Below are 23,753 nucleotides of genomic sequence, written 5' to 3'. Positions count from 1 at the left end.
AGAGCGTTGATGGAAACAGTAGCCCCAAACTGGCAGAGAAAGCCACAGTGACATCAAATGCGCATTCACCGTGTTTCTCAAACATTGTGAGCCACGACCCCCACATGACGACTTAGTGATTAATTGATGTAGAAACTAGGCAGTGCACATGCCAGGCCTCTTGTGGGCAGTGAAACTTTGCAACGACACACCCAGGTGTGTACCCCATCCTCGTAAGACCACAAAAATACAACAGAAACGTTACATGGCAACTGCCAATTATCTGCCACATGTCTACCCCCACCGCCAGACACCAGATCAGAACTGATCCCCTTAATACCACATCAGGATCCACATACTGGCCACATTTACCACAACAGTGTTAGAGAGAGAGGAAAACAATCATTTCCGTTCCTATTTGATTACATTTATTTATCATGTACAGCACATTGGGTTGCCTTGTGATTGAAATGCACTGTAGAAATAAAGTGACTGATTTCTGCTATGTTCTATGCACCCGATAACAGACGGGAAATATGTTCTCCATGTACATCATGTGTACTCAAAGGGATGTGACACCCTCTTTGACCCCGTCATTGATAGAAATGTGAACATAAAGCCAAAAACAAGCCATGAAGTGCCACACAGTCATTTTAACACATGGTAGAACTGTTCAGTAAGTTTAATAACTACTTCAGAGGAAATTTCCAGAAGAGAAACTGAGATTACTGTCCCAGCACTGCTGAGATCCCTGTCAGACTCTGCTGATATGAGGGCCCTGCTACTGTCTCAGGGCTTTTGTGGTGCCTTGGTCTTTGCCTAGTGCAATTACGCCTCCCGCAGAGCTTCATGCAGGCGTTAAACGAAACATTAGCACCTCATTTGGAATATAAAAACAGCTTTTGGTGGGAACAGACAGCTCCCCGGGAAGTATTATCATGCGCAAATTAGCCAATTTACCAAACTGGGCCCTGCAGAAACTGTCATCTAGAGCCTCCTGAGAGTGTGTGTGTTAAAACAAGATGTATGTCACTGAGAATGATTATTCAAAACAAACAAAAAGGAGAAAAAGCTGCTTATATATATATATATATATATATATATATATAGTTACCTTTCCAGGTTAACTTTATTTGACCTTCTTTAAAGATTTTAATGCACATGTGCAACTACTTAATGTTTAAGTACTAATTGATAACTTACTGTTCTTTAAGAAGGTGATATACCTTGAAATAAATCAATCAATAAATAAATATCTTAATCATGAATCAAGCACTAAGTGTTCTGGTTCAGTGACAACTTGTATTAACTTGATGCCGTCAGACTAAGACAATGCCAAACACATTGATATTTTGATGTTTTATTACCACTGTAGTTTTGTTACAATAAATGGTTTGAAATGAAGGATCAACTACCCCATGATTTTACCTTAATGTCCTACATTTATGTAATAATATCAGTGTAGCATCAACTTTTTATATTTTCTGTTAATTTCACCATAAAGTTGAATATTCCAAACTTCTGAGTGTATGCTGTATGTTATATATTATAATTATATTATATTATAAATATATAATAAATATAAATATGACTGTGGTTGATCTTCATCATATACGTCACCATTCTGGACCCTTGAGCAGCAGAACCTGGTAAAACATGTGTGATGATGAGCTTTATAAATAAAGATTGATTGACTGGAGAGGAAGCCCCGCCCCTGTCGCTCAGTGATTGGAGGACTGGGTCCGGGGACGTCCCCAGTCAGGCTCTAGTATAAATCAGCACCGTTCAGTGGAGGAGCTGATGATTTCTATGAGAACCAGGACCTGAGAGGGACGAACCGGATGAATGTTGTCGTTTCTGTGTTTTGAAGGAAGAAAAGAGCCCCCTGTTTTTCACTGTGTGGATCAAACGGACCGCCGCGCGTGGGCTTTATTTTTTATTTTTCTCACTGGGGTACTGAGCAACCTCCACAATAAGCTGAATTCTCCTCTCAGCCATCTTGACTGCTGCTCGCTGCCCTGAGGCTGATCTCTTTCCTCCTCAGCTGAAAGTAAACACGGCTTGCACGTCGCGTGCAACTCCGTGGAAGACCCCCAGAGAGGCGCGATGGGCTCGGAGCGCAGCCTCTAACCTGGCCGGAGGGTTTCTGTCTGTTTGTGTCAGAGCAGCGACACGCCGGACATCATGGACCTGTTTGGGATTTACCTGCTCCTCTCGGTCGCTGTCCTACCCCGATCCAGCTGCACCACAGCCAAGGAGATCACCTGCCAGGAGATAGCCGTGCCCCTCTGCAAGGGGATCGGCTACAACTACACCTACATGCCCAACCAGTTCAACCACGACACGCAGGACGAGGCGGGACTGGAGGTGCACCAGTTCTGGCCTCTGGTTGAGATCCAGTGTTCTCCGGACCTGAAGTTCTTCCTCTGCAGCATGTACACCCCGATCTGCTTGGAGGACTACAAGAAACCTTTACCGCCGTGCCGGAGCGTGTGCGAGAGGGCACGAGCCGGCTGCGCGCCGCTCATGAGGCAGTACGGCTTCCCCTGGCCGGACAGAATGAGGTGCGACCTGCTGCCGGTCCAGGGCAACCCGGACACGCTGTGCATGGACTACAACAGAACGGACTCCACCACCGTCTCCCCGGTGCTCTCTAAACCCACCAACCTCCCCAGCAAAAGCTACAATCCGCCTAAAAACAAGCCTGGAAGACCAGGTTCTGGGAAATACAAGCCGCCTGGCGCCCACTGTGAGCCGGGGTGTAAGTGTCTGGAGCCCATGGTCCCGGTAAACACGGACCGACACCCGCTTTATAACCGGGTTAAGACCGGACAGATCACCAACTGCGCCATGCCGTGCCACAATCCCTACTTTACGCACGATGAGCGCGCGTTCACGGCGTTCTGGATCGGACTCTGGTCCGTGTTGTGCTTCGTGTCAACTTTCGCCACCGTCGCCACGTTTCTGATCGACATGGAGCGCTTCAAGTACCCGGAGCGACCCATCATCTTCCTGTCCGCCTGCTACATGTTCGTCTCAGTCGGATATATCGTCAGACTGATCGCCGGACACGAGAAGGTCGCGTGCAACCGAGAGTTCGACCTGGAGCACATCCACTACGAGACCACCGGCCCGGCGCTCTGCACCGTGGTTTTCCTCCTTATCTACTTTTTCGGCATGGCCAGCTCCATCTGGTGGGTCATCCTGTCCCTGACCTGGTTCCTCGCAGCCGGGATGAAGTGGGGGAACGAAGCCATCGCCAGTTACTCCCAGTACTTCCACCTGGCTGCCTGGCTCATCCCCAGCATCAAGTCCATCGCGGTGCTGGCGCTCAGCTCCGTGGACGGGGACTCCGTGGCCGGCATCTGCTACGTGGGGAACCAGAACCTGGACAATCTGCGGGGTTTCGTCCTCGCCCCCTTGGTGATTTATTTATTCATCGGCACCATGTTTCTCCTGGCCGGGTTCGTGTCTCTGTTCCGAATCCGCAGCGTCATCAAACAAGGTGGCACCAAAACGGACAAACTGGAGAAGCTGATGATCCGGATCGGGATTTTTACGGTTCTCTACACGGTTCCGGCCACCATCATAGTGGCCTGTTACTTTTATGAGCAGCACAACCGGCAGAGCTGGGAGATCACGCACAACTGCTCCAACTGCGTCCTGGACCGGGACCGCAGGAGTCCAGACTATGCGGTTTTTATGTTGAAGTACTTCATGTGCCTTTTGGTGGGCATCACGTCCGGGGTGTGGATCTGGTCGGGGAAGACCGTGGATTCTTGGAGGACTTTCTGCACCAGGTGCTGCTGGGGGAGTAAAGGCACGAGCGGCTCCATGTACAGCGACGTGAGCACCGGGCTGACGTGGCGGTCGGGCACGGCCAGCTCGGTGTCCTGCCCCAAACAGATGCCGCTGTCCCAGGTCTGACAGGGGGAGGGAAGCTGATGAGGACTGCTAATTGTTTGGGAGATAACCCATCACAGCACGTCTCGAGGCAATTTGCATTGTAATGTGTACACACACACAACACAAGCACACACACCAGAGGTACAGACTGAGCTAACTGGGCATTACCTGCTGAAGACTTCCGTTTCCAGCTTCATCTTCATCTTTGTGCCAGAAAACCTTCAATCACAGCAGCAGTGGTTTAAATTAAGCCTTAAGAGTGCCCAAGATTTTTACGGGTCCTTCATTTTTTATGTATTTATATAGAACTTATGTAAAAAAAACTTGTTCATTTTGTATATAAAAGAAAAGTTTATAAGATATTGTAAATTTGTACAAAGTGTAGATGTGTCTTTTTTGTGGAGAAAAGCAAATATGACTTATTTTGACAATAAAACAGCTGATAAATCTGAAGGTTTGTGCAACTTTCTCACTGTTCTGTCCCAGTTTGCAGTTTCTTGTGGGGACGGCGGCAGCTTTTTAGAAAAGATCCCTTTTAACCATCAGAGAGCAGTAATTAGAGGCAGGGGTTGAGTTGGAGCGTCTCCATAATTGTTAAAGTCCTCTTCACATGCTTGCCGAAGCCTGCTTTTCTTAATTTAGTAAAAGAGGGAGAGGGTGAATAGTGAGGGGGGATAAAGGGGGGTATAAATGCAGGGAATGGACCTTTTCATCTACAGAAACTTTGATCTTTCTTTCTTTAACAGCCAAGAATAAAGGTAGTGTGTATTAGGAGTGTCTGTCTGATGTGCCAAGGTTCTCCCTAAATGTCCCCATTCGAATTCTCTGATGGATGCCCTACAATTCAGAGCGTTTAGGAACCCCCCCATTGCTCTGTCAGGGGGGATGTCAGAGCTGAAACCTGCCAGAGCCCCTGCATCTTGGGTTTTTTTTTTCCTTACAGAGTCTGAATTGAAACATCTTCTTCCCTCGGCTCAAGCTGTGTCAGCGAGTGCAGAGGACTTGACATGAATGATATTGAAGTAGCAATGAAAGCCCCACAGGTGGTCTGTTCACATGATCTCACATCTTAGGGGCCCTTAATGGAGGCATTTCTGCTACTAATGTATCTGGTTTGGTCCCAATTAACCCGATGCACTGGGATAAGATGATACACAAGTATCCCGGAGCCTGTCAGTGGAGGCGCTTTGCTTTGTTCCTGATTTATTGCTTTACATTTAGACTGCTGATGCCCCCCGTCCCTCCCCCTCCTTCCTCAAAATAAGACTCTTTAGGATTACCTTCCACACAAATTAAGAGTTTACTGCTCATATCCTGTTATTAATAATCATTTATAGATTTAATTTTATTTTAAAACCACAGAAATGTTGAGCTGCTTGACCTGAAACATTTGTTGTTTCTTTCAGTGTTTCTCTGCTTTTTTTCTGGTGTTTACAGCAACAATTTCAGCCAGAGTTCAAACTGCTGTTTACTGTTGATGTCCTGATGTCTGTCGCCATCTAGTGGTGAAAGCAGCGCAGCGCAGCTCCACCTGACTTCACCTCAGACACAAATTCAGACATTTAGATCCAAAAGTCTTTAAGTCAGTGTTAGATGGAAGGATATCTGTTTCACTAATCACAAAGACATGTTTTAGATTAAATACATATAAAATAAATTAATTCAGATTTTTGTGAATTATATTTACTTTTCTAAATTATGTATATATATATATATATATATATGAGAGATTTTTTTCCGAGAAAAAAAATTTGTGTTTTTAGAAGATATTGATCACTATTTGTTTACATCATAAAGAAAACTGGCTTCTTGGAATTATCTAATCAATTCAGAAAACAGACAAGATTTTCTTTTCTTTTTTTTTTTTTTTTTTTTTTTTATACCTTTTTAATGTTTTTTTTCGATCCCATTAATTCAGAAAAATCTGAAAATTCGGGATAAAATTATCTCCTCCAAGCTAACGAGAGCAAGCGAGACTAGATACTGTATGAATTTTATAATTATTATTTATTATTACGGAAAAAAAAACGTTTACCACAAAACCTTAATGCAAAATTAAAAGTAAAGTAAAGGATTATTTTTTTAAAAAAAAAAACTTTCTTTTCGTGAAACTGAAGGAGACTTTTGCTGCTGAATAAACTCCGCTGCAGCATCTGGATCCACAAACCAGCAGTTCATGTCTTCCCTCAGCTGTAATTATCTGCTATCAGCTCGTTTCCTCAGCAGGATTCACCAAAAAGTAGAGTAGAATGAAGAGATGCTTCACACAGATATCTTCATGGGTTCCACTGACATGAAGCTGATTTTTATCAGGATGTTACCTTCTGTTAGTTAAACTGGTGCAGAAATCATCCTCTCTTCAGGATTGAATTGTCTCGTTGCTCTCTTCAACCAGGAGGAACTCTTTGACTTGCTTCCCATCAAATATTAATGTTTGATGAAAGGCCGCGAGAGCAGGATGGGGGGCGCTGGGCTGGTCGGGTTGTTCCACATCGATCCCTCTGATGCACCTGGGGAAACTTTGTGTAATCTGTTATTGCATTACAGGATAGGATGATTGTTTCAAGGCTGCAGGGCCAATAGTTTCTCCTCTAGAACGCAGTAAAACTTAGAGTTTGCGTGGGTTTATTACTATATGCATGAAGTATAACAGTGACCTCAGGTTTCTGTGACCAGTTTAGATCCACGTTGACCCCCTCACATTATTCCCATCTGTCCATTTGAGACACCAGATGTTGGAGCATATAGGGACTTTGGGTTCGGATTCTGTCAGACCGCGAGGTTGTGGTTTGCCAGGGTCGTGACAGTCAACAGAGTTGGTTTGGGTTGGTTCTGGAGGACGGTGTGACGCCTCCAGACGTTTTATTCTGTCAGGTGGTGAATTTTGCATCAGTCATGCAGCGTTGAAACAATAAACACAGTTAAAGAAAGACGTCAGCTCAACCCCCCCTACTCCACCTCCACAAACACAGCAGGAGTGGAACACACTGTTCTCTCCATCCTTCTTTCATGTGAAGCTTTCCCAGATTCTCTGCTGGTATGCGCGTGCTGGGCGAAGCTCCAGGCCCGCGGGGCCGTGATGGATGCACCGCCACGGGTCAGATAATAGATGAAGATGGCGCAGAACAATCAGGAGCGATAAATCCTCTGCGATGCTTCTAAAACCCCACGTCCAGTCTTTCTCTTCAGATGAAACTCTAAACAGACTTTCTGCTTTTTAAAACCACTTTTATAAGAAGAAGCAGTCACATACATCAGCCTGGACTTTTAAAAATAAATAAATGAATAAATTTAAATGCAACGTCCAGTTTTTCACTTGAGAGAGCCATTAGATGCTGCTTTGATCCTTTCTAACGCATTATTAAAACACGTGCTGCACATATACACACTTCTTTATAAACAAGCATAGACATATTCAGTTAGATGGCGTTCACTGGCTCAACCTGAGGAAACATAATTTACACAGTTTTGACAGTTTAGTTTATTTTTACCTCATAAAACAGATTTAAACAACCTTGCACCAGAAACAGTGTCTGACATGGTAACAGAGTCGAGAGAGAAAAACATTAACCAACATTTCCAGGCAGATTCTATCAGAAACAGCCAATAAACCAAGTAACACCAACCTAAAAATGCTTTAAGTTTTAAGTTATAATTAACGGTTAAGAATTGGATTTAAATTCATTTTCTCAGTTTTATTCATTTTTAAATTAAAAAAGTGTCTGTTTCAAATTATTAGTTAGAACTGGAATATATAAGGAAAGAGAGGACAAGTTATCTATTAATTAAACAGTAAGCTGAACATGGAAATACAGCTCTTGTTAGCAGATGAACTTAAGATAAAACACTCTATATTCTCCATTTCTTTTCTTTAACAGCATTTTTTTTATTAAAATCATGTTGAGTTTCTCTTTTATGTCTTTCTCACCTTGTGGCATATCTTACAATATATTATATTAATATACAATATATTACTATATTACTATATTATATTATTAATTATCTATCACTTAGTCCATTATGGGTCGCACGTAAGCTGGAGCTTGTCCCAGCATTTTACCAGGTAGAGGCAGGTACACCCTGGACAGGTCACCAGTCCATCGCAGGGCCGACACAGATAGAGACAAACAACCATTTACTCACTCCTAGGGAGAATTTAGAGTGACCAATTAAGCTAACATGCATGTCTTTGGACAGTAGGAGAAAGCCGGAGAGAACCACGCATACACGGGGAGAACATTCAAACTCCATACAGAAAGGCCAACCACCACACCACAATGCAACTTATAATATAATATAATTATATATATATATATATATATATATATATTTTTTTTTTAACCTGTCTTGTCCAGCATCGTTGCAAACAGAATGATTGTCTGGCTGCCGTCTGGTGCTGGGCAATTTAACTCTATCAAGCAGGGATTTATACTACATGTATAAAGTCCCTCTTGATGACATGAAAAACTTTATTAAATCAGACTCTTAATGCTGGATTCGACCGGAGGGGACAGAGAGAGAGAGAGAGAAAAGAAAGTAGAGAGAAGAGGGAGGGGAGAGAGAGGGACAGAAAGGGTGTGGGGAGTGCGGGTGGGGACTTGAAACATCATACAGAAGACCATGTAATCCATACTACTTACAACATATATAGCTAAGATCATCCTAGCCAGTAGGTCATTACACAACTAGTTGATAATAGTAACAATAATAATAATAAGAGTAAGAGTAATAATAATAATAAGAACAGAAATAATAAAAAAAAGAAAAAAAAATATGATAATAGATATAAGTGAAACTGCTGTATTCAAGAACACGCGCAGAGAAACCTGTGTGGATGTGTTGGAGAACTCGGCCACACGGCGACGCAAAGACTGTGTGGAGACGTTCAGGAAGGAGTGACCATGCAGAGTGATCATGCAGATGCCACCTCACTTGAACAGAGGCCAGAGTCAGGCCAGCGGTCCCGAGACCCAGGCCACCAGCCCCCCCGTAGGCTACAGATCCCGACCGGTCCACAGAGACGACCACTCGCCGGCCCAGGAAGGCAGCAGCAGGAGACCCCAGCAGGAGCCGCCCCGCGGACACAGGGCACCGGCCCCGGCGGGCCGAGGCCAGCAGTCCCCGACCCCCCCGGGCACCGGCCGCCCGGGACAGACGGGGCAGAGGGCCCGGGCCCAGGAGCGCAGGGACACCCCCCTCCCCCACAGGCCGAGGGCCAGCACGCCACCCGGGGGGACCCGGCCCGCCCAGACGGCCACCACCAGAGGCCAGCCCCACACCCCAGCGCCCAGCCGCACACCCCGAGAACCAGTCCTGCCCCCCCCCAGACCAACACACACACACACAAACACACACACTCTCCTTCCACTCCTCCATTCATCCTCCCACGCATACACCATTCAACCCTCACATACTCTGTCCTCCCACACACACACACCATCCTTCCACCATCCATCCTTCCACACACACACCATCCTTCCTCCCACACACTCACCATCCTTCCACCATACACTCTCCCACACCTACCCCATCCTCCCACACACACATCATCCCTCCACCACTCATCCTCCCACACATACACCATCCTCCCTCTCATACACCATTCATCCACCTTCACACCTCCCACACACACACACACACACCATCCTTCCACTACCCATCCTCCCACACATACATCATTCTCCTACACATACACCGTCCTCCCTCTCCTACACCAAACATCCACCTTCACGTACCCCATCCTCCCACACACACACACCACCCCTCCATCACCCACTCTCCCAAACATACACCACTCCCCCACACACACACCATCCTCCCTCCCATACACCATCCATCCTCCCGCACACACACCATCCTTCCACCATCCATCCTCCCACACACTCCCCCATCCCTGCACCATACATTCTCCCACACATACCCCATCCTCCCACACATACATCATCCCTCCACCATTCATCCTCCCACACCCACACCACCCCCCCTCCCACACACCACGCATCCACCTCCACACACCCCACCCTCCCACACACCTTCCCTCCACCACCCATCCCCCCACACCCACACCCCTCTCCCACCCACACACCACCCACCCCCCCCCAACACACACACACACAAACACCATCCCCCCACCACCATCCTCCCGCCACCCCACGCCGCGGGGGGACAGCCCCAGCCAGGAGGCGAGGAGACACAATATAAACCCACATTATGATTCACTTTAATCAGTTAGTACATGATAGAAAGTCAACATAAGGAAATGATTTGATTTTAATAGATCAAGTAAAGGAGGATGCTTCAGTGTTACATGTTCTGTACAGCAGCAGTGAACAGTGTTGGTCACTGGAGGGCAGCAGAATTTCACACAGTAGCTGCAACACAACAGACAGCACTGAATAATTACTACAGTTTAAAGATTTTAAAGTCCCACAGTCTTTAATAGTTCATATATTTTTGGTCAGACAGTTAAATAATTAAACATAACAAATCAAAGAAAGGCTATATACTTAAACACTTCATAAATCATTTGATGTGTCGAAGATAAATTGATTTAATAAAATTATTTTAAAAAATTATTTGAATAGAAAAAATAATATTCACTGTTAAATGAGAACAGAATTCCAGTCATTTAATATTTTTATGTACAACAAGATGTGGAAGCTGCCCACGCCATAGACACTAATGCAGCCCCATACCATCAGAGATGCAGCTTTTCACCTGTCCACTGATAAAAAGCTGGATGCTCCCTCTCCTCCTTAGTCTGCAGGACACGCCGTCCATGCTTTCCAGAAACTAGTTCACATTTTCATCCAGGTTTCCACTTTGTCTCAGACCATTTTAAATGAGCTTTGGTCCAGAGAAGACGGCGTTGTTTCTGGATCCTGTTCACATCTGGCTTCTTCTTTGCATGATGGAGCTTTAACCTGCATTTGTGGATTTCGGGATGAACTGTGTTCACAGACAGTGATTTCTGGAAGTCTTCCTGAGTCCATGCAGTGGTTTCCAATAGAGAATCATGTCTGCTTTTAATGCAGATGATCACCAGCATCCAGCCTTGTCCCATTCACACAGAGATTCCTCCTGGTTCTCTGAATCTTCTGGTGATATTATGTACTGTAGATGGTGGATCTTTTCTCATTTTTAGAACCAGAGAGACATTTCAGAGAGACTCTGCCTCTCTGAAATGCTCATTTTGTTACTGACCTGTTGCCAATTATCTTGATTAGTTGTCAAATGCTCCTCCAGATGTTTCTAATTTGTACCAATTACTTTTCCAGACTTTTGTTGCTTCTGTTCCAACTTTTTCCAGATGTGTTGCTGCCTTCAGATTCACTATCAGCTCATATTTTCCATCACATGGTAAAATGTCTCAGTTTCATCATCTGACATGTTGTTTATCTTCTACTGGGGGTAAAATATTAGTTGATGAGATTTGGAAATTGTTGAATTCTGTTTTTATTTATATTTTACACAGTGTTCCGACTTTTGGGGAATCCAGACTATAGCTTTGAATTATAATGTAAGGATTTCTTCACGTTTAAAGATTTGTAGTTGTGAATAATCCCTGTATGTGCAGAGGTGCAAAATGTTGCTGGGAGCTTTTTGTTGTCATCTTCAAAAAGACCACAGGAGGACAAAGATGAAGAGGGATCATTTTATAGAGACCAGCCCCTCAGCCACACAGCGACATGTAGAGACGCTCTGATTTACGGTGGGAGTTCCACACTTTTTGTGTAAATTACTCCCGAGATTAAAAATCAAACACAGCCTGAGCAGGTTCCATCAGTTTCAGACAGAAAAGATAACTATTCTGTGACAGTCGTGTCTCAGTGGCACGTTTGTGTCGTACCTTCATTGATCTCTGCTTTGATCAAGGTGAAACCAAAGCCACAGCAAAGAAGAGCTCAGATATCCTGCAGCACTCGGCTCTATTTCCAGTGGGGCAGTGTGTTCAGGTTTGTATTACTCCTGAGCTCTGTGAGGCTCTGAAATAGAGTGACAAGCTGCATCCATAAATACTGAGACCCTAAAGGGGGACCATAATTACTTTGTGATCCTGTGTTGGCTTTAGGGGCCTTCACGGTGTCCTTCACTACTGAGGAGGACTCTCACTCCCGTCCATGAGCTGGTAACAGTCAGATTACTGCCATTCATTTTGGCCTGAGCCTCTGACACCAGGCCTGGAGGCGGATCATGTCCATTTTGACCTACTGACCCAAACACATAAAGGCAGAGCAGTGGTATCCACTCTGGTATGATATAAAGTGTCCATGGGGAGGGGGTGGGGTTGGGTATTTAAGACAGGCCAAGGCCTGCTTTTGTTTCTGTACAGAAAGTTGGTGGGGTGGAGGCTAAATCAACATCTAAGAAACAGGTGGGCTGCACTGTTTTTTTATATTCTTTTAGATGTTGTTTTTTGCTCAAGGGCGCTCACGGCTTGTGTGTCCTGTCAGTTGTGACCTCAGAAGTTTGACTTTTGACCATAACATTCTATTAAATCAACAGAAAAACTGGTTGGAACTCTGCAGTCTGGTTCTGAACTGGTTTGAATCCAACTTGAAAGACGGGAACTACTTTGTAGCAGTAGGTAACTATAGAGCCACTGAAACAAAGATGACATGGAGTTCCCCAAGGCTCCATTTTGGGACCCCTATGGGCAGAGCCAGAGGGATGGCCAGGGTGGCACTGGTGAATGACAAGCCCTGGAGCAGGAACATCTTTCCAGACCCGCGTGGATCACCAGTATGACTACACCATTTTGATTTATAAATCCTGTAACCGGTCTGATTTAGAAGAGGAAGATATAAGAATGAAGAGAAAGGGAGATATCTCTGACTTTTTACTGAAGAGCAAGGACACAGATCAGGCGAAGACAGAGCGCTGACCCAGTATCAGCAGCCCCACAGCTCCCAACATGAAGGTTAGGCTACCAACATGGTAGACTGGCTCCACACCAGGATCCAGTCTAACACCACCAGACGGTAAACCAGAACTGATCCCCCTACTACCACATCAGGATCCAGTCTACCACCACCAGACAGTGAACCAGAACTGATCCCCCTACTACCACATCAAGCTACTGCACTTCAAAAAAGCCAACTTATCTTTCTATGGACCTTTTTGAATTTGTTGCACATATTTCCACTTAGTGATCCAGATTAATGATATAAAGACACATTTCTCATGTATCACTAATGTGACCACAGTTATGTTAGAGAGAGGAACCTTTCCTTTATTAATAGATCACAACCTGATAAAGTCTTGCCCACCGACTGATCATCATTATGCTGATGACTCTCATTTCTATATTACTGTCTCACCAGAGGACTTTTATCCCAGACAAAGCTTAAATTCATCCTACGGTCAAATTATTGTGTGGATATTCTACAATTATACTCAATTTTTTTTTAAAAATCTGAAATTATTGTGTTTGGAACAATGGATGACCGTCCAAAGATCAGTGTCCAGCAAAGATCAGTCAGCAATGTTAAAACCAACGGATAAATCCAGAAATCTTGGCATAATTTTGGACTCAAATCTAAACAAACATCTTAAACATGCCATGTGGAGTTCCCCAAGGTTCCATGTTGGGCCCCCTAGTATTATTATTATTATTATTATTATTTTGTTAGTTTGTTTTGTTTTTATTTAGTTTTTACAGGTTTTGCTAAAGATCACTAAGACAACTGCAACTAGTCTAAAATATAGATCTGATCTGCTGATGCCATATGAGCCATCGAGACCTCTTAAGATCATCTGGATCCAATTTGCGTTCCATCTTGAGAGTTCTAACTGAACATTTAGTTTTTCTGCTTCTGATATCTGGAAGAAATAAACTGATCCAAACCTGCGTTTTGGGAAATCTGACTTGAAAACTATTATTTGCCAGGGCTTTTAATTAAGACGGAGAGTTTTTCATTTCTTTTTGTCTTTCTGAACATATTTTGTTGCATATGTAAATTGATGACGATAATGATGTATTTTCTGTTTCTGTCTGTATTCTTTTGTCTGTTGCTCTCTATTTTAGCTTGTCCTGTTTCTATTTTAATTTTTTTATTCTTTTTTTAGTTTACTTTAATCCCTGTATTAATGTTTTATGTAAAGCACTTTGAGTTGTCTTGTACACAAAATGTGCTGTACAAATAAACCTGTTTCAGGGGGGGTTGAATCACTTTCAGTCAGTGAGCATGTGCTCCTCAGAGATGATTTGGCTCGATGGAAGGACAGAAATCCAAGAAAATAAAGTTATAAGCTAACAGTCCACTCTGTAAAGCAAGGTAGTGGGAATAAAAAATACTTTTTGTCTCTTTAGTTGTTCCCTCATCTGTTTATAGGTGCCAAAACCACATGCAGTCACACCCACTCTGATCTTTTCTCCTGCCCATCTTCATTGGTTTGTTCTGGACTGCTCAGCTCAACCAGCATGTACTGGCCCAACCTCCTGCTGCAGACCCCTGCTGCTGAGGATACATCCCCAACTGGAGCAGCTGATCCTCCAGAGAGAAATCCGAGGTCCCGTCTTGGTGGAGGTGGAGGTTTGAGCCTGCTGGGTTTGTTAACTCGGATGGATCTTGGAGTCCCTACGAGCTCCTGGGCACAGAGAGCCACCTTGCTGCCATCCCTCTCCAGAGCGTCCTCCTGGGAAATCAAGTAAGCATTGTTCCCATTGGTGTTGCAGCCTGGAGCCCCCGGAGAGCATGGGTGAGAGCTTTGCTCCAGGAGGGGTGGCTCCTGGTTTAAATCAAGTGTGACCCCACCACAAGAGTCCTTGCTGCTGTGCCTCTTCCTGAAACTTCCCAGTTTCCCAGACTGTGTTTGTAGATCTTGCTGAGGAACAGAGACGTTCGGGTCAGTCCCTCTGGAGGCCCCAGCTGACAGAAAACATTGCTCATCCTCAAATATCTTTTCCACCATCATCTTCCTGTTGCTCTTCTGCCTTACTGTGCGTTTGATGGCGCAGATAAAATCCAGAACGTTGAGGAAAAGGGATAATGCTGCCATGCCGAGCATAAAGTTGAGCATCACTGTCTTCTCAGTGGGTCTGGAGATGTAGCAGTCCACCTGAGTGGTGCAGGGAGCATGCTGACACAGAAACCTTCTGGGTATGTAGAAACCAAACAAGTAGTAGTGAGCTGCCCCAAACCCAGCTTCCAACAGGGTCCTGAAAAGCAGATGGAGGATGTAGGCTCCAGTAAAGCACAGCATTCCTCCCTGCTGCTCCGCCACTGGAGGTAGCTTCCTGAACGACTCCTGTTGGACTCTGAACAGCTGGAAAGTTTGAGTGTGTTCCACCGAGAGGGCATATGACACTTTATGGACCACGTAGATGACGAAAATGATGTAGGGAAGACACACGGTGGTGAGCTGCACCAGCCAGAAACGGAAGAGGGAAATTGGAGAAAAAAGATCGTAGCACATGTTGGCACAGCCAGGCTGAATGGTGTTGCACACAAATCTCTCCTGCTCATCCTGGTAGAGAGGAAAACCGGCGAAGAGGAGCATCAGGATACGGAGGAAGACCATCACAATGAGCCACACTTTTCCTGTAAAAAAATTTGACAGTAGATTCAACTTGGTAAATGAATGGCCTGAAATTATTTTAACTGCTCAGAAGAGACAATATGTTTAATTCGATTGATATATATTAAATGTGTCTACATACCCAATTCCATTAACCTTGGGACACTGTGTAAAATATTCATTAAAAAAGGAATACATTTATTTCCAAATCACCTCAACCTATTTTTTTATTCCCAGTAGAAGATGAACAACATGTCAGAGATGAAACTGAGACATTTTACCATGTGATGGAAAATATGAGCTGAAAGTGAATCTGATGGCAGCAACACGTCTGGAAAACGTTGGAACAGAAGAAACAAAAGTCTGGAAAAATAACTGGTTCAAATCAGAAACACCTGGAGGAGCATTTCAGAGAGGCAGAGTCTCTCTTAGATGGAAAGATTTCAGAACAATTTCAGAAAAATATTCCTCATAATAAAACTGTGATCACAACCACTGCATGGACTCAGGAAATATTTCCATCAGAAGATTCAGAGAATTAGGAGGAATCTCTGTGTGCATGGGACAAGGCTCACTGACACATCAGACACATCAGAAATCACTGTCTGTGAACACAGTTCACCCTGAAATCCACAAATGCAGGTTAAAGCTCCGTCATGCAAAGAAGAAGCCAGATGTGAACAGAATCCAGAAACAGCGCCGTCTTCTCTGGACCAAAGCTCATTTAAAATGGTCTGAGGCAAAGTGGAAACCTAGATGAAAATGTGAACTAGTTTCTGGAAAGCATGGACGGCGTGTCCTGCAGACTAAAGAGGAGAGGGAGCATCCAGCTTGTTATCAGTGGACAGGTGAAAAGCTGCATCTCTGATGGGATGGGGCTGCATTAGTGTCTATGGTGTGGGCAGCTTCCACATCTGTGAAGCTCCATCAATGCTGAAAAGTACATGGAGGTTTTAGAGCAACATCTGCTCCCATCCAGACGTCTCTTTCAGGGAAGACCTTGCAGGTTTCAGCAAGACAATGCTGAACCACATCCTGCATCCATCACAACAGCATGACTTCACAGGAGAAGAGTCCGGCTGCTGAACTGGCCTGCCTGCAGTCCAGACCTTTCACCAATACTAAACATCTGGAGCATCATGGAAGTAGAAATCCAGCAACCAAAGTCCAGGACTGTAGAGCAGCTAGAATCCTGCATCAGACCAGAATGGGACAACATTCCTCTCCTAAAACTCCAGCAACTGGTCTCCTCACCTCCCAGACGTTTCTAGACAGTTGTTAGAAGAAGAGGGGATGCTACACCATGCTGAACATCACCCTGGAACTACTTTTTCCAGACGTGTTATTGTCATCAGATTCACTATCAGCTTATACTTTTACATGGTGAAATGTCTCAGTTTCATCATCTGATATGTTGTTTACCTGTTGATGAGATTCTGTTTTAATTTACACTTAACACAGTATCCAAACTATTTCGGACTTTGGGGACTTTCTTAGTAATTAGTATTTTGAAGATCCAGACACAGAAATGTCCTCAAAAGTCAGAATGTAGATTTTCTGGGGGGGGGGGGATTGTTATCATCATCATCATCATCATCATCACTCTCAGCTCATATTTTCCATCACATGGTAAAATGTCTCAGTTTCATCATCTGATATGTTCTTGATCTTCTACCGGGAATAAAATATGAGATTTATAAATCATTGAATTCTGGTTTTATTTACATTTTACACAGTTTTCTTAACTTAGTTGGATATGGGTTTGAAATAAGATGCTTATTCAGTCAGTAACATTAACTCACCCATCAGAGTGATGCTGTGATTGACAGAGATAAAGAGGACCGCTGAGGTACTTGATCCCACCATGTTTGCTGTCCTGGAGGCCCTCCAAAATCCCGTCCTGTCGTTGCTGGCTACAGGGTAAAACCCTTCAGCCAACAACTCACTCCCGATTTATCCAATTCTCCTCTTTCTGCTGGAGGGGTCACTTTGTTTTCCAGAATCAACCTTCAGGTGGACACCAGTCAAAGTAGACATGCTCCTATAGCCGAAACGTGCAACCAGTCCTTTTGGATAAAATCTAGACTGAATACTTCAAGTTAACTAAGTGTCTGAAAACTGTGTTAGGTTAACCAAACAAACAGTCTTACCTCTTCCTCAGTCCCCTGCAGACAACTGTCTGTGTTCAGACAACAGAAGACGGGAGCGTGCTCCATTGTAGGTCTATTCTTAACACACTTCCAAAAGCATGCCGCTGTCCTTGCATTGCAGAGATATTTTAGTGCTGCTGGTGATCCTTCCAGGAGAGGAACAAGCCTCCTAGCCGACTCATTCTGAAAAGTTTTGTGTCAGCTTTTTGAGGACAATGTTTCTCGGGTTCAAGACGGCCACTTCAAAATCATTAAAGAACTTTCTCCTGCATTTTTCAGTGATCATTCAAAATAACATGCAGGTATGCAGATGTTAGATTTTCCCTCATGAAATTTAAGTAGGTTGTAAACTGTCTTTTCCCACAGGTGATGCCAGTTTATGGGTAAGAGGATTGCAGAGCCCTGTAGTATGAGTACACAATGAAACTACGTATATCATTGACCTGAAGAGTGGAAGAAGTCTGTATGGATCAGGAAGCCAGGTTTGTTCAGTTTAGATCAATAAAACAAAGTGGAGTCTTAATTCTTAAGACAGTCCTCCTATGTAAAATGTGTAAATTTTTGTAAATTATTGCGCTGACAAAACGGTAGTTGGCAACAGAAACTCAGACACCGGGCAGCAGACACGCCAGATCAGAGCAGTCTGCAGGCTTATTTAATGATGTAGGAAACTATCTGTGGACTTTGACTGATTGAAACAAAATGTCGCATCATCCTCTGGACACACACAAGCTGTAAGAGCTGCACCTGCCCTTTGAAATGTTTGTGTCACATAACATAACTGCAGCCGACCGAGCTGCAGGTTCTGTGTCAGAGCTGGTTACCTTGGCAATGCGTCACAACGAAGTAGTCCACTCAGCCGTTCCTTGTGAAAAACTTACTATTTTACCGGTAAAAAAAAAATGGTATAAGCGGTATAATGCCCAACGAGGTGGCCTTTATCATAAATTAACGGATGACGTGGAGGGATGAACCGTCCGACGTATATATATATATATATATATATATATATATATATATATATATATATATATATATATATATATATATATATATATGTAAGGGACAATGCCCGACAAGGTGTACATTATCATAAATTTATGGACAACGGGGAGGCTGATGCAGGATACAAGCTAAGCTAAAAAGAAAGGTCTTAGGCCTCTTTTTAAAAACAGCAACAGTCTCTGGCAGGCATGTTCACAGTCCAGGCCTGTAGTGGTGGAACAAGGTGAAGGTAATGGTAACCAGAAGTTTTGGTTTTGAGCTTGGGAACAACTAAGAGCCAGTAATGGAGGACCTCAGGGCCCACAAGGCTTCATAATTTAAAAGCAGGTCTGGTAAATAAAAAGGCCCACGAGCATTAAGACATTTATAAACCACTAAAAGAACCTTAAAATCAATCCTGAAAAGCACAGAGAGCCAAAGCAGCAATTTTAAAACCAGTGTAATGTGTTCCCACCCTCTGGTCCTCGACAGCACAAAAATAATTTGATAAGAGTGCTATATTACCATTTATTCTAAACCAGCTGTTTCTGGGAGAAGAAACCCTGAGTCACACCAATTTACCAATATGAAACATAATGAATTATTGTGGAAGGAAAGCAATCTGGATAGGACCACAGATGATGACTGGAGGTCTTTGGGTGTTTTGCAGTTACCTCTCCCACCTATGGTGAAACAATCTTTTAGGTTAAATAAAAGTGAAGAAGAGATAAAGACACTGGGTTTATTGCTAGGCTTTCATTTTTAATTCTTGCACATTTCTTTCTAAACATTGCCTCAGCAGAGAAATGAGAGCATGGAAATCATAGTTAAAACATACAGAGAAAAACTGTTTGGCAAACTGAGAACAAGAACAAATGATCGACTCACCGAAAGGAAACCAAACACAGTATGGCTAGTTGGAAATGTTCATATAAAAACAATGAAAATACGGTCACAGCTACAGCAGTTGGCTGACGTTAGCACAATAATCATCATGATCAAAGCTGAAGTCGTCAAATGCAAACATTTTAGTAGAATGGAAGAAAAATAAAAAACAAGTAATGCTCTATGCAGAGGTAGAGTTCAGTGCACAAGGCCGTGACATACCGAGGAACCAAACAGGTCACCACAGGCCCAGTCTTTTCTGTCAGAGGAGAACATTTCCCACCTTCGGACTGTCCATAGTCGACTACATGGCATCATTGCTCATTTCTGGGTGTTAATAACACCACACTGGACTGTATGCACACACACATACAATAAATAGCATATACATTCTTTGAAAACAGTTTAAACTCCAGTAACATTACTTCTCTAAAGACACTTATCTTCCAGTCACTGAAAACCCCTCACGAAACACTCTTTCCAAGAAAAGCACAACTTTCTGAATATCTCATGTGCAAGTGGACTTAAGTCAAATGCTGAACAGAATGGTCCTTCAATTCACCATGACTTTGGTATAGTTCTGTTCCTTCTCCTTCTCCATCCCAGTCCTCAGTTCTATAGCAGTTTGACAAACAAATTGATATAAATCAGCCATGAAACCTGTCAATGAAATGCAGAGAACAAGCTAAAGCCCAGTAAAACAATGTCACATTTTAAGTTGGACCTATTTCTGACCTTTTTATTTATTAAAAAGAAATGCAATTAAAACAATTTTTAGATTAAACAATTATAAATATCATGGCATATTCATTAAACAATTGAACAAGAGTTCGGTCATCATAAGGCAGACAACCGCTATGTTAAAAGGTTTACCTCAAACCAGTTGGTTTACGCTCTGCTTCGATTACCTATTTTTGTTCAAGAAAAATACCGTCCGTGACAGATTTGACTACTATCAAGAAATGTGGCTAATCTCTGAAACTAACATTTCAAAGTTCTCAGACAAGTCAATGCTTTAATTAATACAAGTAAATGATATTGTTGTCTATTGTAAATTATGTAATTGTAATTTTTATTTTTATTTTTTCAATTTTTTACAACACACTGGGTTTGTAATTGCATTGACCTGCTAGCAAGTAAGGTTAATTGAGCTGGAGGTGCAGCTCGCACACTTATCATAATTATTAATTATCAAAGATAATAACTATGCTAGCTACATAGTTATCATCTTTGCTAACCTTATAGTTAGCCTCAGTGCTAGCTCTAACAAATATGCTAACTATGCTAGCTGCAGTTAGCATCTTTGCTAGCTGTATAGTTACCCTCATTGGTAGCGTTAACAAATATTCTAACTATGCTAGCTGCATAGTGTCTATCACTGCTATTAGTTTTTCAAACAAATATTAGTTTTAGCCATAAGAAAATGGCTTTAACTAACATTTATTGTACAGCAAAAGCCTAACACAATGGTAAGTGGATTTGTATGTGGATTGTCCTGTTAGCAAGACAAGTCCTTCAAGCTAGAAGTGCAGCTAGCTTATGCAGCTGATAGACAGCATTACAACTAGCAAATATGCTAACTATGCTAACTGCAATATAAATGCACAGCCATAATTTTTTGACCTATGTCACTACCTTTACGATTTGTTTTTGTCTATTTCAGACTCCGGAAGGAACAATCATCATCAATTTAAATAAAAAAATAATAATAATTTGGCTGTGTGGTTACAGAAATGTTTTTAAAAAGTCATTAAACAAGCCTGAATTGTTTTGCATCTTTTATATTTTATATAAAGAATTCACATCAAAACTTCCATTTTCTACAGTAGAAGAATATTGACAAGAAAAACAAATCTTAAGTGGTGTCTCTCATTTAAATCTTCATATCTCATCTTTCTCTTTACTCAGTTTGTCACAGGAGCAGAAAATCAGATATATTCACTGCTGCCCCCATCATCATAAAAACTGATCTTATATAAATATTCTAACATCGTGGTTCTCATTTTCTTTTTTTATTTGTTTGTTTTTTAAAGAGTGACTGCAGTCTACAGATTTTCCACACTGGAGTTGTATTTACACTGTACAACCACAATTTAGGTAAATTTACCATTTACAATTTAGAACAATGAATACAATCTCTCATTCTGTAAGCAGTGTTTCAGTCAACGCTTTTTCACTTGTTTTGGTCCCGTTCAGACCTACAAAAACAACCCTGATGGATCATGCGATTAGTGGCTTCTAAGGGTCAACATTTTCATTTGTGCTATTTTATCTTGAACTGGAAGAACCATAGAAATGTAAAGAAAAAAAAAACAAAAAAAAAACACTAGAATTCTATGTTTTGCTCCGTTAGAAAGAGAAGAGGGGTTTGATGTAGCTTTTTACAGGCACCACAGGTCAGGACAATGGCAGTGACTGAAGTACAACATAAGCTCTACAGTATGGCTCGTATCTGTATTCAGGTCAGTCTTTTCCCAGGTATCTTCCATCATCGCAGCAGCAAAGCGATGGATGAATATTGCTTTATCTGACTTGTGCAACTGGAAGTTTCCAAGTTTTCCCATCCCATCTCTGTCAGCTGTCTGGATAACTTCAGTTAAGTAGCCAGAAATTTCAATGAAAAATCAGTGGATTTATTAAGAAAAGGGGAGGAGTTGGTGATATGTAGTCCAGTGAAATGTATGAATGTTTGTCTCAACTTAACTTTGGAACGTACATGTGTCTTTTTGTACATTCGGATGGGAATGCAAAAAAACAAAAACCAACAAAACACAACCAAACTGAGGAACAGAGCGATGAAAACTGCTGACAGGCTGACAAAACGATCACGTCATGCTTCAGCAGAGTGATTAGAAATAAAGGAATGTACACGGCCTCCCTCAACCTCAAGAGATTTATGGATTATGGATGTCTTGTATTTTGTTCTTTAAGCTTTTCCCAACTTCACATTGAAATATCTGCAGCTCCATTTGGCTGCTTTCCTCTGCAGTTCAGATCTTTATTCCAACTTCTGTTTGGTTCAGCTCAGGTCCGTTTGGTTCAGTGCAGGCAGCCGGAGGGACTTCTTTATGTACAAAAACCAGAGCGAGTGCAAAGTGTTCTCCAGATAGACCCACAGCTGCCTACCGGGTCTGACCCAGTACATGTCTGTTCTTCTGCAGGCAGCCAGTGTTAGGAAATGATGGCAGGACACCACCGCACCACCGTCAGGTTGTCGGCGCTCACCGACCGCTTCTTGGCGAGTTTCTTCAAGTCCTTATACTTATCATCACACAACCGTGAGATGGCCTGAAAGGCAAAGCAAAGATGAGATATTAGAATTGTGCTGTTCTGTTTTACGCTTCTAAACTTTCCACATCACACTGAGGACAGGTGTTAAAGAGAGGCGAATGCATCCTGTCCAGCTGAAGACGGTTTCCCTCTGGTTCCCACAGGAAGAGGATGGCATCCAGCAATCCTGCACATCATAGTACTTAAAAGAGATCCAGCTGAATTAGTTCTTTTTAATCTTAGACCTGAGACTTGACTGTAAATCCAACCGACAGGATTACCGTAGAGCAACAACAGGCTTTGATAAATTAATAAATAAGTAAATACCAGCACCTTTTTAGAGACGACCAACCCTCAGTTTAATCCTTGAAACTTTTAAACTAGATGGACTGCAGACATTATTGGAATTATTAAGATTTTTTACATCCATGAAAAATCCATTAAAACATCTATTGAGGAAAAACAAAATTTGGTTCAAGAATGTTTTTTTTTGGGTGGGGGGAAAAAATCAGGTAATGACAAAAACATTTCAAGTCCTAACAGCAGCAGGAGTGCAACACATCGAGGAAGAAACAGATGCTACAGCAGTGATGATGATGATAACAGCATCCCACCCCGCCCTGCAGAAAATCTACATTCTGACTTTTGAGGACATTTCTGTGTCTGGATCTTCAAAATACTAATTACTAAGAAAGCCTCCAAAGTCCAAAATAGCTTGGATGCTGTGTTAAATGTAAATAAAAACAGAATCTCATCAACTTATATTTTACTCCCAGTAAAAGATAAACAACTTATCAGATGATGAAACTGAGACATTTTACTGTGTGATATGAGCTGATAGTGAATCTGATGGCAGCAACACGTCTGTAGAAAGTTAAAACAGGAGCAACAAAAGGCTGGAAAAGTAACTGGTACAAATCAGAAACAACTGGAGGAGCATCTGACAACTAATCAGGTTAATTGGCAACAGGTCAGTAACATGACTGGGTATAAAAGGAGCATTTCAGAGAGGCAGAGTCTTCTCGAGTGGGTTGGCCTTCTTTGTCCACCAGGAGGTTG

General features: G+C 42.7%; 3 protein-coding genes across 8 annotated transcripts in view; 1 reads left to right on the top strand and 2 right to left on the bottom strand.

Annotated features, from left to right (window-relative positions):
• The first annotated feature begins 1,800 nt into the window (after nucleotides 1–1,800).
• On the top strand, nucleotides 1,801–4,338 carry fzd8a (frizzled class receptor 8a). The gene has a single exon (XM_041969028.1). It carries the CDS (start codon nucleotides 2,164–2,166, stop codon nucleotides 3,904–3,906), a length of 1,743 nt encoding a protein of 580 aa, XP_041824962.1. The 5' UTR covers nucleotides 1,801–2,163; the 3' UTR covers nucleotides 3,907–4,338.
• Nucleotides 4,339–14,238: 9,900 nt separating this feature from the next.
• LOC121629292 (gap junction delta-4 protein) lies at nucleotides 14,239–17,271 on the bottom strand. The gene is made up of 2 exons (XM_041968944.1): nucleotides 17,208–17,271; nucleotides 14,239–15,428 (listed from the first exon to the last, which is right to left on the bottom strand). The coding sequence occupies exons 1-2, from the start codon at nucleotides 17,269–17,271 to the stop codon at nucleotides 14,239–14,241; spliced, it is 1,254 nt and encodes a 417-aa protein (XP_041824878.1).
• A 4,168-nt stretch (nucleotides 17,272–21,439) lies between these two features.
• Nucleotides 21,440–23,753, bottom strand: part of ccny (cyclin Y) — a 30,840-nt gene continuing 28,526 nt past the window's right edge. For all 6 annotated transcript variants that reach the window (XM_041967710.1, XM_041967712.1, XM_041967711.1 and 3 more), the window contains one exon: nucleotides 21,440–22,712. In XM_041967710.1, the coding sequence (XP_041823644.1) occupies nucleotides 22,596–22,712 (117 nt within the window). In that variant the 3' untranslated portion in view covers nucleotides 21,440–22,595. The remainder of the gene's footprint in view (nucleotides 22,713–23,753) is intronic.

Source organism: Melanotaenia boesemani, chromosome 18, assembly GCF_017639745.1.
Source record: "Melanotaenia boesemani isolate fMelBoe1 chromosome 18, fMelBoe1.pri, whole genome shotgun sequence".
NCBI lineage: Eukaryota > Metazoa > Chordata > Actinopteri > Atheriniformes > Melanotaeniidae > Melanotaenia > Melanotaenia boesemani.
This window is presented reverse-complemented; position numbering and strand designations above follow the sequence as displayed.

Coding starts and splice junctions, on each gene's coding strand:
- fzd8a (XM_041969028.1), top strand. CDS start 2,164: ATGGACCTGTTTGGGATTTACCTGCTCCTCTCGGTCGCTGTCCTACCC.
- LOC121629292 (XM_041968944.1), bottom strand. CDS start 17,271: ATGGTGGGATCAAGTACCTCAGCGGTCCTCTTTATCTCTGTCAATCAC. Junction 15,429..17,207: donor TCACAGCATCACTCTGATGG/GTGAGTTAATGT, acceptor ATTTTTTTACAG/GAAAAGTGTGGCTCATTGTG.